Source organism: Mastacembelus armatus, chromosome 16 (genome assembly GCF_900324485.2).
Source record: "Mastacembelus armatus chromosome 16, fMasArm1.2, whole genome shotgun sequence".
NCBI classification, from domain to species: Eukaryota; Metazoa; Chordata; class Actinopteri; order Synbranchiformes; family Mastacembelidae; genus Mastacembelus; species Mastacembelus armatus.
The window spans coordinates 24,551,182-24,568,899 of record NC_046648.1 but is presented as its reverse complement, the minus strand read 5'-3'; the positions used below and the strand labels follow the sequence as shown (position 1 = coordinate 24,568,899).

Here is a 17,718-nt window from a genome sequence, read left to right as displayed (position 1 = left end):
ATCCTGTAGAATATGATGTTCTGCTACCCACAGTTTATAAAGTACTTCAGCGTGGTCCAATCCTAAACAACTACTGCAGTAAAGTTCAGCATGTACTACAATGCAGCAGGAATATTCATCAGATATAACAGGAAAACACTGACAGGGACCGGTTTCCTTTTACTTTGATACTTTAAGTACATATTTAGGTGCAGGACTATTTTCCCAGTTAAATCACTACCAGTATCACAGGTTTGAGTGAGCTGAGGGTTATAGATTATAGATTATAAAGTGAATCTACAGCCTCAGTCCTCAGAGGAAAAAACACAACAGAAACCTTCAGTGAGCAGCAGAGGAGGGTACAGGAAAACCCCGACCCCTCAGTCTGGACGTTCTTGATGTTGAAGCTTCAGGTAGAAACTGGTTTAAAGAGAATCCGCAGCTTCTTGATGTGGGTGAGTCAGTGCTGCCCCCTGCTGTCAGCCTCTCAGACTGCAGCTTTAAACTGATGTGATCAGCTCTGGTTCTCAGAGTGACTGACACCTGTCAAACACTAATCACTCATGAAACATGACGTCACAGCGACAGGATCCTCCTCTGTGTTTGTGTCAGCAGCATGAAGGACGTCGACCATCCTTAAGTTTCAGGTTGATTTCCTTCCTGAACACGTCCCCACAGGTGTTTGTTTCCTCACGTGCAGTAGACACTCTGTGTTTCTGACCTCAGCTTCACTCTGTTCACTCTCTCTGTATCTGTACTCAACTGTCCACGACCACGTGACCGCTGTTATGGATCATCCATGGGGATCCACAGGATGCAGGCTCATGAAAGTAAAAACAAACATACAGAATGTTCGAAAGAATAAAAGGATGAGAGGTGGACTGGTTCCTGCTGCAGCTGCTTCTTAAACATGGACATTTCATCCTAATTAAATAGATTAGAAAATGAATTAAACTCAAGTTTCAGTTTAACTAAGTGACAGCAAGTCACAAATAGACGACTTAAAAATAAACTGCTGTGTGTGTGTGTGTGTGTGTGTGTGTGTGTGTGTGTGTGTGTGTGTGTGTGTGTGTGTGTGTGTGTGTGTGTGTGGACAGTTGTCGTGCAGCAGGTGCTGGTCGTTGCTGATTTATTTAGACACAACTGAAGCTCCCAGTTAGCTGTGAACACACGACGAGGCAAAAACCAGGACCCAGACTGGGACACCACAGAGAACTAGACAGGCTCTTTGGAGACACCAGGACTGTCCTGAAGGTTTCGGAGACTCTGATGGACTGAGGACATGGACCGACTCTGATGCTGAACCAGCAGGAGGTAAGAGGCTGCCGTGCTCTCTGCAGAGACCTGGTCCTAAATTTGCATGTAAAACAAAAACCTGGTCCAGGAACTGGAGACACTTGATTCTACATGTTTTACACTTTTTCCTGTTTACTGTTATTTTAAAACTTTGACCTGAAACAAACTGAAATTCTGCAGAACTTTAGCAGAAGGTTGGTTGGTGGTTGATCCACAGTTAAAGGCACCAGCTGCTGATTCTGTGTGTCACTGAGTCCAGATCCCATCCAGAGACTGACAGCACTAATGAATGTGTGTGTATCCAGAACCTGGTTCAGCTTATAACTCCACTGTTGTCTAAAGACTTAAAAACCAACAATGGGAAGCCCGTCTGTTTCCAAAAACCAGATCCAGAGCTGAGAACAGCCGTCACTGTTTTTCCAAAAAACTTCTTGTGAAAAACAAAAAGAGAAAACCTCAGATCTACTTATCATTCGGTTTATTATTTAGTCCTAAAACTAATTTATTACTGAAACCTGCTGGATGTTTGTTGAGGCAGAAATGAGGATTTGACAGTGAGGCTTTTCATTTCGTTTCTTAGTGAACACAGATGTTTTATTGTGAGAGTGCAGGGTTTTATTTGTCTGCTTAGAAAACATGAAACTAAACCTGTGACTTTAATTTAAAGTAAAGTTCATGGTGTTTCTGTTTAAATGACGTCAGCGTTTAAAGGATTTTTAATTGTTTCCACAGAACAAACTGAAGGATGATTGTTGTTCCTGGTGGTGAATGTGAGGAGGAGGAAAAACACAATAATATCAAGATGGAAATTATTATTTTATTATTTAAATTCTTGAATGAAATGTGACTTTGTGTTTTCTGTGTGTATTCTCGTGTGTGTATGTGTGTTTATGGCTGTGACTATGGGGGTGACTGGAGTTTAAATATAGACTTTACACCACACACACACACACACACACACACACACACACACACACTGAGCTCGTCCACCTGTCGAACGGGATAAAGGTCAGCTGACGCACAAACACACTTCATCTTAAAGGAACAGTCCCACAGTTTGTTCATGTTCAGCTGTCTGGGCAGGGCTAGCGTTAGCTTAGCTTAGCATGAAGCCTGGAGACAGGCAGGAACAGAAGCAGCTAGCTCAGCGCCTGACTCCGTCTGAAAGGATCAAACTCCACCTGTTGTTCCTTCAAAACCCTAAACAGGTTTTTATTATTGTGACCACAACAACACAGGTCAAACTTATTTGAACCATAATTAGGTTTTTTCCTCACCCTCCTTAAACAGAACCGGTCATTTGATTTTGTCTGTTTTATTGGTGGATTTCAACTGATCCAATAACAGACATAAGGTTCTGAGTTACTTTGAGACTGGGAAGCTGCCCAGTACAACCACAGCCTGACCTGCTGACCTCCACCCAAGCAGGTGGGGTCAGGGGCCTCGTTCAAGTGCCCCACAGTCACCACCTCTCTGACCTATTGGCCTCCGCCCACAGGAGCTGGTTTTTACCAAATTAACACATCATTTAGTTTCAGTGACGTTCTGTCTGGCCTGTGGATCTGTTTCATGGTGTTAACCAATGACTGAAGAGCGCCACAGTAGGCCCCGCCCCCTTCCAGCTGCTGTTTGTTCTGCAGAAAAACCAGACAAACAGATGAGAGTCCAGGTTACAACACAGTCGGGTCGACTGCGACAGACACACACTGATCTTCTCATGCTGCTTGATGAACATGCAGGAACACAAATCGCACACAGTCGTGTTTTGTACTGAGGATCAGCGCTGACCCTGCAGGTAGGCCTCGGACTGAAGCTGACAGTCCCCGCTTTATTGTCAAAGCTCCAAATATTCACTTCACTAAATCTTAAACCTGAAGTTACCAATTTATTCTGACGGTCAAAAAGCAAATCATCACATCTGATTTTAACACAAACCAAAATGTCGTCTCATCCCAGGTCAAAGACATGAACATGTGCAATAATGATCTTTATAGAAACATACACGTACAGTGACAGGCTGTGAAATAAATTAACTAATAATAATAATAAAATAAATAATAAGACGTCACTGATGATGTTTGTCTGGTTGCAGTTTGTCTGATGGGTCCTGAAGACGAGGAAGATCTCAGCCAAGACACAGGTGAGCTGGAAACTGACCCCAGGTCAGATCACGTCTACATGAAGCCGCGATATTTTAAAACTTCATCTTTTCACCTGAAATCAGTTTGTGTCCACGACGACGGGTCTCCAAGAGAGATTCTGTCCTCAGTGAAACATTTCCAGAACCTGGTTCAGCTTGTGGGTCTGTGCCGTAGACCTCCATTGTTGTCCAAAAACTATTAAAAACACAGCAGGGAGCCACACCGCTGACCTGGCTCACATGGTTCTTCCTCACACATCAGTTCACCACAATTATTTGGGTCTCTGGAAGGGATCTGGGCTCAATAACACAAAGACACAGAATCATCAGCGGCCGCCTTTAACGTTTCCACACCGTGGAGGCCGTTGGTAAAATCAGAGTTTTGGTTTGGACTAAAGGCTGAAACGGCGTCTGTTTCAGTGGCTTCTCTACAGTCAGCAATGAACAGACTTCAGTTCTTCACTCATCACCATGTGTCATCCCTGACAGCTGTGGAGTCACATGACTGTCAGTTACACATCTGGAACATGTGACCTTGACTGTGGTGAAGTTCCTCTGGATGGTAAATAGAGTGAGCCACAGTCAGGAACAGTGGCTTCATGTGAAGCATGATGTGTTTTATGCAGAAAGATGATCTAATGTACAGACTCATCACTAATGCACTGCAGCACGTCCTGATCAGATAAACTGCCCGTTGCTTCGTGCTGAGAAACAGAGAGCGAGGTAACTGGAAGCTGCCCTCACTCTTCTCGCTTCTCTCACAATACATTAAACCTAAATGAGCTGAGGAGTTAATTTAACGGGGGAGTTAAATTACACGGTGGAGAATCACCAAAGGTCTGACACACACTGGAGACCACCTGTTCCTGAGGTATTTCAGTCTCTGTCTTTCAGACCGGTGGTGGTCTCTGCCGCGAGGTCAGCCCGGGTTCAGTCCGCTGATGGAGCCTCGGACCTCTGTTGCGCAACACACAGCGTTGCCATGGAAACACTGCATGCAACTGACTCTGCTGCTGGTCCAGATGAGTTTACCTGAAGGTACAAACACACACAGACAGACACACATATCGACCACATTTCATCACGTGTCTACAAAGAGACTCAAGTCAACTACAAAGATGCACAAAGTGGCCACAAAGAGACACACATCGTCTACAAACATACACAAAGCCAACGTTGCAAGAGACAAAGTGGACAGTGGGACCTTTAGGTAGTTCCAGGTTAACACCTGTTAGGGTGAGGTGGTGAGCAGCTAATGGGCAGGTCTGTCCAAATGTCTTTTTTATTCGTGAATGTTTCTGTCGTGTCCTTCAGTATTTTTCCCTCAGTCCATTTCTGATGTTTAAAATCTTCTTGCTCTCTTCAGTTGCAGCTTCCTGTCGTATCCTGAGGTGTAACTCAGACTTTGTGGCTGCGACGTTGGACCTGGGCAGCAGTGACGGGGGTGGAGGAGCAGCAGGTGGAGCGGCTCTCAGCAGGGAGGCGGTGAACGCCGGTTACTGCAGTGCCCTGCGCTCCTATGCCACGTGCACAAAGCGAATGGCGCGGGCGTGTCGTGGTGACCTGGCGTACCACTCTGCTGTTCAGGGCATTGAGGACCTGCTGATCCAACACCGTTGCCCACGGGCAGGACCCACGGCCCAACCCCGGCCTCTCCCTCAGGGCACACTGTCAAGAGATGCCTGCCTCTATGAGAGGAGCTTCTTCAGCCAAGAGGGCCGGATCCCGGAGTACCTGCACTGCAGCGTGTTCGGGGATCCGCACGTCCGAACCTTCAATGACGACTTCCAGACTTGTGCCGTGCAAGGAGCATGGCCTCTCATAGACAATGAGTACCTGTATGTACAGGCCACCAGCTCGCCATCCAGGGTGGGGGCGAACAGCACAGCAATCACTAAGGTGGGTCACTGAGATCTGCACAGAGCTCTGCTGCTCACAGGAGCAAAAATCTAGTTCAAACTGCACCCATGTCAACCCAGAAACTGGTCCATGCGAGGGTTTAGAATATCTGTCAGATGAGCAGGTCGAGGTCACAACCTGTGTGCCATTCACTGAAACAATAAACTAAAGGTCCGGAGTGTGTTCTCTGACCCGTTCCATCGTCCTGTCTCTTCACAGATCACCATCATCTTTAAGAACATGCGTCAGTGTGTGGATCAGCAGCTGTACCAGGCCGAGCTCGATAACGTCCCTGCTGCGTTCGCTGACGGCTCAGTGTCGAGCGGTGAGCGGCGAGGTCAACACAGCCTGACGGTCTGGACTCAGAGTCCTGGTCGACACGCCGAGATCCGAGCGACTCACCTCGGCACGCTGCTGGTGGTGCGTCAGAGTGGCCGATCGCTCAGCCTGTCGGTCCGCTCGCCGCGCAGCATCACGGAGGCCTTTGGCCCTGAACAGGACCTGCAGCTGTGTGTGTGGGGCTGCCCTCCATCTCAGAGACTCAACACACTCCGCCCACCACTGCCAGACTCCTCACCGTCTGCCACCATCAGCGCCCATGCACACTGCATTGCACTGCTTCCTGTCCAGGATGTCTACTACCAGGCTTGCGTGTTTGACCTGATCACCAGCGGAGACCTGAACTCCAGCACAGCGGCTGTCAGCGCACTGCAGGATGCCCGAAACATGATCTCTGACCAGGAGAGCATTCACCTGCAGCTGGTCGTCTCGGCCCAGCAACGCCGAGCTCGATCAGACCTGATGCTGCTGCTGCTGCTCGGCATGCTGGGAACTCTAACCAGTGCCTGATGCAGCAGGAAGTCACTGCACACCAGAGACCAACATGAGATCCACTCACTGACAGGACACCTGTGGCCACGTGACTCATTCAGTAAAATGCAGCAACTTGGAGCGTGGATGGACGTTTTGGATGAAACAGGGACCGGGCTGCAGGTGTTTGGACTATGGCTAATCCTGATCCTGCTAAAGGTCAACAACTTCAGGATGTCAACTTCCTCCTGCTGTGGTCGGCAGGCTGCCATCTTGTTTCAGCCAGGTTCTCCTGGCCCAGTGTTGCTGGGTCTCAGAGATGTTCACAGTCCAATGAACAATGCTTGTTGCATGCAAAGCTCTACAAAGCCAGTAACAAGCTAACGTCAGGTGTGGACCGACAGACCAGGTGCGTTTCAAAGTGCCTGATAAAATTAGATGTGGTCGATCCAGCGTCTTTTATTTTTATACTGCACACCGTGCACGTTGTCGTTTGTTTGTTTAAGCTCTGAATGAAGCATATTAACCAAACCTAATAACAAACAACCACACTTGCTGTGACATTTGCCATGTCCATGACACTAATTCAGTTCACTGCAGTGCAAAGTGAGCCACCAGTGGGTTGTGCTGACTGCCAATAGGGGGCAGCAACGCGCCTTTGGTGTATCTGTTCTGACGCTCAGTTACTAGAAGAAGAAAATTTTACGTTAAGCGCTAAAATAAATAGATATATAAAGATTGTTCATGACTCCCAAACATCAAATCCAAGTCGCGTCTCAAGTTACTGTGTGTGCGACTTAAATGCGACTCGAGTCCCCAGAACATATTAGGCACCTTTAGAATAAACAATAAAGGAGCAGTGGAATTAATGCTAAGGCAGAAAAGTTTTAGAAAATGTATTTCCTTTAATTATTAAAAGTATTAAAATAAGTATTAAAAGTATTTTTACCCAGTGTTGTTTAACCAGTGTTTCTTCCAACTTCGCTAATATTTTATATATTTCCAGCTTTCTACAGCCTCCTCCTCTTCCTCCTCTTCCTCCTCTTCCTCCTCCACAGACCAGAGCTCAGACACATTTGAAGCCATTTTTTATTTTTATTGTTGCACAGGAATCGGATTGTTTACGATAAACTAACCAGGTGTCATTAGTCATGTGCATCCCTGGAAATAGCCCGAGCCTTCAGCTGCAACTAAGCCATGAAGAGATCACATGACTGATGACAGGAAGCAGCTGATTCATCCTAGGGAAGAGGTGTGGTCTCAGCTCTGACAGGTGGCCAGGTGAATGGGGGCGGGGCCACACACCTGACTGGAGTCTGCTAATTCACGTGTCGATGAAATGTTTTATCTCCACAGCAGAACCAGGTATATGTGTGTGTGTGCTGGTTCAAAATGCACCTTTGATTCTATTCTAGGGTCGTATTAAAGGAGAACTGCACTTACAGAACCCTGAGAACCTGCTTTTAATTGGCATTTTAAATGTAAGTAGGTTTTGTTTGATCCACGTCTGAACAGAACTGGTGTCACTCAGAAACACTGAGCCAAAACAGAAACAATAGGTGGCATTCATCTTTATTTAGCACTGTCCAGTCAGTCAGTGCAACAGGACACACACACACACACACACACACACACACACACACACACATTACTCAGAAATGCTGCATCATGCATCAGGAGCCACAGTGAAATTACAGTGAAATGACTCAAGCACAAAACAGAAAGTCACTGCTGAGTCCAAACAATGAGATTTATTTATACGTGATGATTTATTCCTCCTGCAGACGAGTGTCTCTTTGACAAGAAACTGAACTATATATATTTCACTGACTGAACTATATATATATTGATAATGTACAAATGTATAAAGAGGAAGATGAGAAATCATGTTAGCAGCAGAATTTAGTTCGTCACACTCAGACATTATTGATATTTTTAAATCTGAAGCTTTCTAATATTAAAAAACTTCTCAGGCTAAAAATACTTTGATACATTTCAGAGGTGCAAAGTATCTATGAACATTTACTCAACTTGTGTAGTGTTTTCAGGTATTTTCACTTCACCTTTACTAAACCTGTTGACAAAAGTCTGTGAAATGACTAAAATATCTACAAAAGCCACAAAACAGCTATAAATTGGGAGGTATTAGTACTTTACCTGAGTATTTCCATGTTGTGCTACTTCCTCCTTGGACTTCACTACATGTCAGAGTCAAACCTTGGACTTTTTCCTGCTCTACATTTATCTGATAACTTTAGTTCCTTTTCAGGATCAGATGGATCCAACAAAATACAGACTGATCATCAAAATAGTAGGTATATATAGGTATATAAAGTAGTCAACGTCAGCTACCCAGCGGTATATAAAGTACTTCAAATTAGAAGTATATAAGGTAGTTAACGTCAGCTACCCAGCGGTACATAAAGTACTTCAAATTAGAAGTATATAAGGTAGTTAACGTCAGCTACCCAGCGGTATATAAAGTACTTCAAATTAGAAGTATATAAGGTAGTTAACGTCAGCTACCCAGCGGTATATAAAGTACTTCAAATTAGAAGTATATAAGGTAGTTAGCGTCAGCTACCCAGCGGTATATAAAGTACTTCAAATTAGAAGTATATAAGGTAGTTAACGTCAGCTACCCAGCGGTACATAAAGTACTTCAAATTAGAAGTATATAAGGTAGTTAACGTCAGCTACCCAGCGGTATATAAAGTACTTCAAATTAGAAGTATATAAGGTAGTTAACGTCAGCTACCCAGCGGTATATAAAGTACTTCATATTAGAAGTATATAAGGTAGTTAACGTCAGCTACCCAGCGGTATATAAAGTACTTCAAATTAGAAGTATATAAGGTAGTTAGCGTCAGCTACCCAGCGGTATATAAAGTACTTCAAATTAGAAGTATATAAGGTAGTTAACGTCAGCTACCCAGCGGTATATAAAGTACTTCATATTAGAAGTATATAAGGTAGTTAACGTCAGCTACCCAGCGGTATATAAAGTACTTCAAATTAGAAGTATATAAGGTAGTTAACGTCAGCTACCCAGCGGTATATAAAGTACTTCAAATTAGAAGTATATAAGGTAGTTAGCGTCAGCTACCCAGCGGTATATAAAGTACTTCAAATTAGAAGTATATAAGGTAGTTAACGTCAGCTACCCAGCGGTATATAAAGTACTTCATATTAGAAGTATATAAGGTAGTTAACGTCAGCTACCCAGCGGTATATAAAGTACTTCAAATTAGAAGTATATAAGGTAGTTAACGTCAGCCACCCAGCAGTATATAAAGTACTTCAAATTAGAAGTATATAAGGTAGTTAACCTGAGTGTGAGTGTGTGAGGTTGTTTGTCTCTATGTGGCCCTGTGATGGACTGGGGACCTGTCCAGGGTGGACCCCTGCCTTTCACCCAAAGAGAGCTGGGACAGGCTCCAGCTGGTCCCTGTGACCCTGGTTAGGAATAAGGGGGTATTGATGATGGATAGATGAGTATTTCTACTGTTACTGCAGAACAATGGCTCAGTACTTCTTCACTGCTGATACCAGTGAATACAGTGAAATGGCCCTTTAATGTGAGCGGTGCTTCAGGCTGTTGCGTACTCAGACACAGGCCCACTCATATTTCCAGTGAAGCGTAGAGAAACGTGATGACACAGCGGTGATGAAATGTTTCCTGCAGCAACAAAAGAACTCGCACACACTCGATGTCATCATCCTTAAGAACCCTGCAGACCCACAGCTGCTTTTTATTTTCACATTTGTACAATAAACTGATAATAACATGTAACATTTTATTCATCTGCACATTTTAAAATTTGACTGAATGATTTAGTTTGGATGCTGCATCGTTTGCTGATCCAATATTAGCTGTTTCTGGAAAAAGCTGTGGGATAAAAGTAAAAGTGGAAACTAAAAGCAAGAAGTTTAAAAAAAACACTGTCACAGTTCATTCAGTGCTGTTCCCACAGTGTGAACAGACAACATTTAAACATCTAAAATAAAATGCGAATAATTAAAGCTGAGGTTTTTTTTCTCTGGTGAATCACTGAGTCACCGTGATGAAACATGGAGTTCGACAGAAATATGAATAATGACTTTCATGTCTTCACTTCTGGTGAAGAATAATGCCCAGATTTGAAAGTGCATATCATTTACAATGTGTCCTGTTCATCACTGAGATCACTTCCTCTTTCTGCTTCCTGTGTGTGCAATGAACCAACTTTCATCTCTGGATTTTCCAGATTTGACCAACAGCCGGTTCTTCCAGATGTTTCCCAGATGTCTGTGCTTGTCTTTATTACTAGTGTGATGCCATAACTTCAGGATCACACAACACTTTCTGTGCACGTGTTCACCTGTACCTGTGCAAACAGCAAATAAACAAATGTCACCAATAAAAGAATAATTAAAACCAGAAGCCAAACAAAATGAACAGAAACAAATCAACAGAAAACGAACAAGAGGAACAAACATGAAACAAACAAAACTCAACAAGAAACTCAAACAAAACCCTGAGAAGAAAAACAAACAAACAGCTGAAGAGCAGGAAATAAACATCCCATGGCTCCTGTGTTTGTTTGCATCTGCTCAGGCTGTTTCCTTAGCACCCGGAGCCTCTGACCCAGGCTTGTCCCGGTTTAATGGACCTGTGACTCAGAAGATGGTGATGAAAACGTGATGAAATGCGGGTTAAACAGAAATCTGAATGAGAGGGAGGAAGGTGTGAATTCCTGTCAGGTGATGATCATGTGGCAGCAATACACCTTCACTCAGAGTCTGAGTCAGAGCCTCTGCTCGATCCTGGAAGTCGAGTCTGCAGAAAAAAATGATGTCCAACCTACTGAGAACTCAGTTTTCTCAGAAGACTGGCTGAGGATGGATGGAGGATAAATATCTGCACTGCAGCCTCCACAGCACAGAGTCCGCAGGAGAACCAAAGACCTGAGCTGAGTCCAGACCAGAAATCTGAGGAACCAGTAGAGCCACCTCATCCCTCCCTCAGTGAGTTCTGACTTTTCTTCTTCAGATTATTTTGATTTGCATGAAAACACGAGTTTTGTGTTTCGTGGGTCATTTACTCCAGTGCAGTACAGATTTGACAGATTTGAGGTATTTGTACTTTACAGGAGTGTTTTCTTTCCATTTTACACCGTTACTCCACTGCCTTTATCTGACAGCAGCAGGTAGTTTACAGACTAAGAATTACAGACGCAAAACACACGAGGAGCCGATTAAAGATGATTTTGTTTCAAATTAAAAAATTAAAAAAGAATCATTTGAATTTATTTGTAATTTGTGAACACGTCACTTTTTCATCGTTTTCACATTTTTAACCAAAAAAATCAGAAAATAATCAGCAGATCAATCAATAATTAAAACTGATCATCACTTACAGTCCTGTACAAAATAAAGTCCAACACTGACGGCACTGAGTACTTTTACTTTAATACTTTAAGTATGTTTTCCAGATACTTTTTACTTAATGTGCAATTTGAATGTTGGGCTCTTCCTTGTCCTGGAGTATTTTTATATACTGACCTGAATATGTGAATAGTTTCTCCAGCAGTGAGTGACTGAAGCTTTTTGTCTTTATTATTCTGTGTATGTGCATGTTTAAAATGAGTCCAGAGACCGTGTATGGCTCAGGCAAGACCTGCATCAGACGAACAGAACCTCATGGGTCTCACTTTATTTACTGTGCCATGTCCATGTCTTGTTTATTTAATTAACCCCTTTCTTGTTCCCACTACAGTGTATTGTAGGTATCTGTTTCTCCTGTTCCTGGGACTGTGGGCGGGGCTTGCTGCAGGTGGAGTAATACCAAAACACACAGACCCCGACATGCAGAGCATCATCGAAGACCTGCAGGAAGCGCTGCAGAACTACAGCAGCATCATCCACGAGACGGTGAGACTCAGGTTTCACACCAAACTCCCTTTAAGGATAATAATGTTGGTGATTTCTGTGAGACTCTGTGAGCAGCTGCAGGACTCAGAGAATCCATGGCCATGTTGTGTCTTCATGAATCCTGTTTGTGTTCTTGGTGCAGAGTTACTTCAAAGACCTGCCAGCCCTGTCCTGCACAGAGACCGCGGCTCACCTGGGACAGGTACACTTCACACTCACAGCATAATGAGTCAGGTGATCTGGTTAAAGTCCTGCTACTGCCCCCTACAGGCGGCACTGTCCATTACACTGCTGCACTAACTAGAAACACAACTGTCCTGTATTTAGCAATGATAGAAAAAAGCATCCACATGTCGGATGTAGCATAAATGATGAAATCTAAGCACTTTAAAGTGTTTTTAGCTCGTATCATGACACTGACCTTCAGCCAGTTGTCTCCTTTTTTGTCTTTATATATAAAATCGGTGGTTTAGCAGGTTTAAATCGAGTGTTTTTTCAATGTGGGTTTGGTGCAGGTCACCACAGTGGTCTGCAGACTGTCTACGTATCAGAGGTGTGCAGAGACGCTCGGGTCTTTAAGTCCTGACGCCAACGCTTTGCAACAAGCTGTCACCTTAAACCAGGACCTGCTGCAACACCTGGTGAGTGTCTGTGCTCTGATTGGCTGAGCGTCAATGAGGTTCAGGGATTTCAGAACTGGTCTGTGGTTCTAAAATGTGTGTGTTTTCAGAAGGAATTGTGCCAGGACTCTGCAGAGTGTCCCACCTATTCGACCCCAGATACGTCGTCTTCATCACACTTCGACTCTGTGCGTAAATCCATCCAGTGTGTTGAGTGCTGGAGCCAGCAGGTGGCAGCACTGTGCAAATAACATCTGTACAGCGGTTTTAGTACAGCTGTTTGTGAGTGCCATAGAGTGTGAAGGTACAACTCAACTCCATTGAAGGTTGCTTCATAACAAACTCCCACCATAAACCTACAAGATGAACTACAGATGCCTGGTTGGGACAAACTGTCCAGTCCAAAGCTAGCGTTAGCTGAGTAAGGAGTAAATGTGTCAGTCCAGTAGACGCTCTGGTTCCTGCTGATGTGACCCAAAGCTCCAGTTCCTCCCAAATTCACATCAGATCCATTCAGTCCAAAGGTCCATTCAGGACCATGCTAGGTGGCTAATGCTACCAAAACCGACAGGTTAGCTTTAGATGCTAACACATCCAGAAGGAAGAAGGCCCCATGTGTATTTATGTTTCAGATCAACGTGTTTGTAGTTTGTATTTATGATAAATGTGATTTCCTGCACATCTAATGTGGTTTTGTACAGCTGCATTGATACAGATGTAAACACAGAATCGATGACATCAGGCTTTCACAAAATGTTTTTTAATATATTTATATTTCAAGTATTTTTGAGATTTTATAAATAAAGTTTTAGAGAAAAAAACTTGTATATAATATATTTTTTATTGAGATACTGTATGATTGAAATTTACTTTTTGCAACACCTGTAACCTGATTATGGATAAACACTTGGTTATTTATTAGACCTTAACTTGGACTGATTGAAATTGTCACAAAACAAACAATATTTCTTTTTTTGCTGTAGTTGATGAGGTAACGCACTGACAACATCACACTGCTCAGTCAGGCTGCAAAACAACAAAAACATTAAATCAGAAATATGTTAACCAGATCTAATTATTTTAACAGCCAGTGTCAAGTTGGTTTTTTTGAACAGCTGTAGGTTTGAAGCCTGTTGAGCATCCTCACCTGCTGCCAGGTGCACCTGGTCTGAGCTGTCACGCTATTGTGAGGGGTGGACAGGGTCTTTACAGGCATCATCAGGGTGTATGTAGGCGTAGTTCTGGTTGCCAGAGTCCAGATCTTCCTCCAGGGTGTTGTCCAGGTGGGTGTGGCCAATTTTGGTCATGTGATTGGTTCTTTTTAAAGAAGCTTTTCTGCCAAATGCCTGGTACAGGCAGAAGGCCACCACAAACTGACCGATCTGGATGGGACAGAGAAAACAACTGGAGCTTAGAGCGACAGTGTCAGTGGCAGAACTTGCCAGAGGGTTGGGTTCTGGTTAAACCTAACCCCTAACACGAACCTTAACCCAGATTCTGGAAAAAGTTGACTTCTGCACCCATGAGCGCCCCCTAGAGGCTGCTGCACTCATTGCATTGTTCTGCTTTACTTCTATTTTCACACAGATTCTGGTTGTGTTACCTGGATTAATATGAGACTGAGGTCCATGGCGATGACTGTCAGACCGTTCTCGTGCAGCCAATCACTGAGCTTCTGTTTGCAGCCCTGCAACAACAATGAGTAAATGACTTTATCCTCACAGACACCAAAATAATAATAATAATACATTATATAAACATGATATACTGTAAACATACATTAACAAATGAAAATGAAAGGCGTGTGCATTAAAATAACAAAAACATAAAAAAGGTGAAACCATTTTATCTGAGTCATACATCCCACAGATACAGTGACACAACACCAGACGTGTTTAAGTACTACTTATGTACAGTATCTGTGTGTACTGCAGTACTTCATCATATGAGTGATTTCCCCTTCCGTAGAGTGGCTCAGTGAAGTTCAGCAGCTCGGAGCACCAGGACGAGTTCCAGCTGGGCTGGTTCCAGCTGAAACAAGAACAAGGAAGCACGTCCAGACCAGTCAGGTTCAGACTCTGGATGTACGAGTTCTCCAGCCAGTCAGTGGGGGCCGTCCTTCCACAGCACGCCCCCTGTGCAATTTAAAATCATCTTATCCAACAACAAAATGTCATCAGGATTATCTAAAAATCTATAGGGTCTTTTATTTTGGTGAGGAACAGGACTGTAGGAGGAACCTTGCACCTGCAGAGCGACTCACATAGTGCTGCACATTGTCCATCAGTCTGTCTGCACTGTTCTGTCCATAATGAAGGATGGTGTGATCCACCACATCATCCAGAGTCTGTTCAATCTGACACAACAAACATTGCTGTTATTGCCAAAGCAGCCACAGGTATCCATTCTCACTCCTTCTTCTCAAGGCAGGTTTTTTCCTATCAAAATAAAAGCCTGTTTACCTTGGTCCTGGTTATGAGCAGCAGCAGTAAAACGAACAGCTGACTGAGGATCAGGACGATGAGGAAGCCCAGGTACTGAGGAGGAAGAGCAGATTTTAGTTAATGAGGTTTTCTATGTGTTTTACACAAGGTGCAATAGTGGTTAGCACTGTTGCCTCACAGCAAGAAGGTTCCTGGTTTGAAACCCATCAGGGGCCTTTCTGTGTGGAGTTTGCATGTTCTCCCTGTGCTTGTGTGGGTTTTCTCCAGGTACTCTGGTTTCCTCCCACAGTCCAAAAACATGTATGTCAGGTTGATTGGTGACTCTAAATTGCCCATAGGAGTGAGTGTGAGTGTGTGAGGTTGTTTGTCTCTATGTGGCCCTGTGATGGACTGGGGACCTGTCCAGGGTGGACCCCTGCCTTTCACCCAGAGAGAGCTGGGATAGGCTCCAGCAGATCCCCGTGACCTTGGTTAGGAATAAGGGGGTATAGATGATGGATGGATGGGTTTTACCAGTCAGGTCAGGTTACAGCTACTTTTAAAGGCAAAACCCATCCAGAGACTGACAGCACCAATGAACGTGTGTGAATCCCGAACCTGGTTCAGCTTATGGGTCTGTGACATAGACCTCCATTGTTGTCCTAAAACTATTAAAAACACAGCAGGGAACCACACTGCTGACCTGGCTCACATGGTTCTTCCTCATCAACAATGGGAGGCCCGTCTTTTTCCAAAAACCAGCTCCAGAATTTGCTGTGAGCAGAGAGAAGCTGGTGCCAGATGCTTTCAGAAACATCTGCAGCTATACAGGTGTGATATGACCATGACGCACCGTCAGCAGCAAGAATCTGTGCTCTCTGTCCACTGCAACGCATCCAACAACGCTGACCGTCATCACCACTCCACCAATCACCAGCAGCCCCAACGCCAGCGTGTTCAGCTCCACTGAAAGCACATACACACATTTAATAGCAGTTTCCCCCTGCTTCCAGTATTTATGCTAACCTAGGCTAACAGTTTCCACCTGCTTCCAGTATTTATGCTAAGCTAGGCTAACAGTTTCCCCCTGCTTCCAGTATTTATACTAAGCTAGGCTAACAGTTTCCCCCTGCTTCCAGTATTTATGCTAAGCTAGGCTAACAGTTTCCCTCTGCTTCCAGTATTTATGCTAAGCTAGGCTAACAGTTTCCCCCTGCTTCCAGTATTTATGCTAAGCTAGGCTAACAGTTTTCCCCTGCTTCCAGTATTTAGGCTAAGCTAGGCTAACAGTTCCCACTGCTTCCAGTGTTTATGCTAAGCTATGCTAACCACATCTCCAGATTCAGTGTAAGCTAACATGACTGTTACCAGAGGAGAGGATGGACAAGAAGCTTTCATGGTTAAACAGGATCCAGATCCCACAGCCACAGATACTCAGACCCAAAACCTGCAGTCGGAGGTCAGACGGAGTACAGTGGGTTTTATCTTGGCAGCATAGTGACTCAAAGACATCAAATATTACTGTATGCTATTTCTAAAGTATAACTATTTCTATTTATCTTTCAGACAACATGTGTGACAAGAAAACTGGAACAGTTTGTGAGAAAATGATCAGAGTGAGACAAAGAGACATTTTTCCTGGAGCTGCAGCAAATAATGAAACAAGCGTCAGTGTGTTTCAGAGAGACCACGTGAAAATAAGGTCGTCGTCATGGTTGTTTCATATCATGATCTGTATTTTATTTTCTGTTCATTCTTATTCAACTGAACGTCTCCTCACCAGGAAGATGGAGTTGAAAAGTGCAGAGCAGAACTTCAGCAGCTGAATCTTCGGTTCCAGCTTCATTTCAAAATAAAAACAACAGCAGCAGCAGTCTCTTTGTTTGTTAGTTCAGGACACAGACTCATTCGTGGTTCACTTCTTCTGTCTCCAAAGCAAAAAGACCTGAGACCAGAGTTCACTTCCTCATTGTCTGTAAACATTAAACTGATCCGAATGTCTCTATGGACACACACACACATGTTTCCATCACTTCAGGGGACTTTACATTGAGTTTCATTCATTTCCTGGATATTTAACTTAACCTTAAACCAGGTTGTTGCCCCAAAATGTAATTTATAATGTTTAGAAGATGTAATTTTTGTCCCCATGAGGACACTGTGTCCCCACAATGTGACATTTGTTTCTGTTCCTCATGTGGACCCTTTTTTTTATTTACTGGAGACCTATGCTAACCTTAACCAAAACCACTACCTGCCTAACCCTGACTTTAACCTGTCCATCAGTTTTTCAAGTTCTTTCTTTTAACATAGCCATGTCTTTTTCATCTATCTGCTTTGTTTGCATCATATACTGAATAAACTACATTTCCCATAATACCTCTAGTGCGGTGACCTCTGCTGGAGTAGCTGGAAACAAACCAGGAACAAGGAAACTAACTGGAAATCATTTGCCAGAACCTACTCCACAATTTTTGTGTGATTTTTAGAATAAAATGTACCAGAAGCTCTAACATCTGTTACTTAAGTAAAAGTACTGAGAGCACAGTGTAGAAGTACTCAGCTACGAGTAAAAGTACTGCGAGAACAGTGTAGAAGTACTCTGCTATGAGTAAAAGTACTGCGAGAACAGTGTAGA

At 43.8% G+C, this 17,718-nt stretch overlaps 2 protein-coding genes across 5 annotated transcripts; one reads left to right on the top strand and one right to left on the bottom strand.

Moving 5' to 3' along the window:
• The first annotated feature begins 1,050 nt into the window (after positions 1–1,050).
• On the top strand, positions 1,051–13,347 carry hjv (hemojuvelin BMP co-receptor). Of its 4 annotated transcripts, XR_003296288.1 has the most exons (11): positions 1,052–1,293; positions 3,368–3,415; positions 4,310–4,453; positions 4,782–5,314; positions 5,534–6,533; positions 7,131–7,489; positions 10,372–11,131; positions 11,883–12,037; positions 12,180–12,239; positions 12,553–12,678; positions 12,768–13,347. XR_003296288.1 is itself a non-coding variant. In XM_026317738.1 (5 exons), the coding sequence occupies exons 2-5, from the start codon at positions 3,376–3,378 to the stop codon at positions 6,161–6,163; spliced, it is 1,347 nt and encodes a 448-aa protein (XP_026173523.1). In that variant the 5' UTR covers positions 1,052–1,293; positions 3,368–3,375; the 3' UTR covers positions 6,164–7,571. The 4 variants fall into 4 exon arrangements, 3 of the variants coding, with proteins under 3 accessions (XP_026173525.1, XP_026173523.1, XP_026173524.1); XM_026317738.1 differs by lacking the exons at positions 10,372–11,131; positions 11,883–12,037; positions 12,180–12,239; positions 12,553–12,678; positions 12,768–13,347 and having other exon boundaries at positions 5,534–7,571; XM_026317740.1 differs by lacking the exons at positions 4,310–4,453; positions 7,131–7,489; positions 10,372–11,131; ... (2 more) ...; positions 12,553–12,678; positions 12,768–13,347 and having other exon boundaries at positions 1,051–1,293; positions 5,534–7,077.
• A 132-nt stretch (positions 13,348–13,479) lies between these two features.
• Positions 13,480–17,261, bottom strand: LOC113136733 (CD82 antigen). The gene is made up of 9 exons (XM_026317769.2): positions 16,861–17,261; positions 16,449–16,527; positions 15,934–16,046; positions 15,120–15,194; positions 14,921–15,013; positions 14,595–14,792; positions 14,261–14,344; positions 13,805–14,039; positions 13,480–13,683 (listed from the first exon to the last, which is right to left on the bottom strand). The coding sequence occupies exons 1-8, from the start codon at positions 16,924–16,926 to the stop codon at positions 13,839–13,841; spliced, it is 909 nt and encodes a 302-aa protein (XP_026173554.1). The 5' UTR covers positions 16,927–17,261; the 3' UTR covers positions 13,480–13,683; positions 13,805–13,838.
• Between the last annotated feature and the right edge of the window lie 457 nt (positions 17,262–17,718).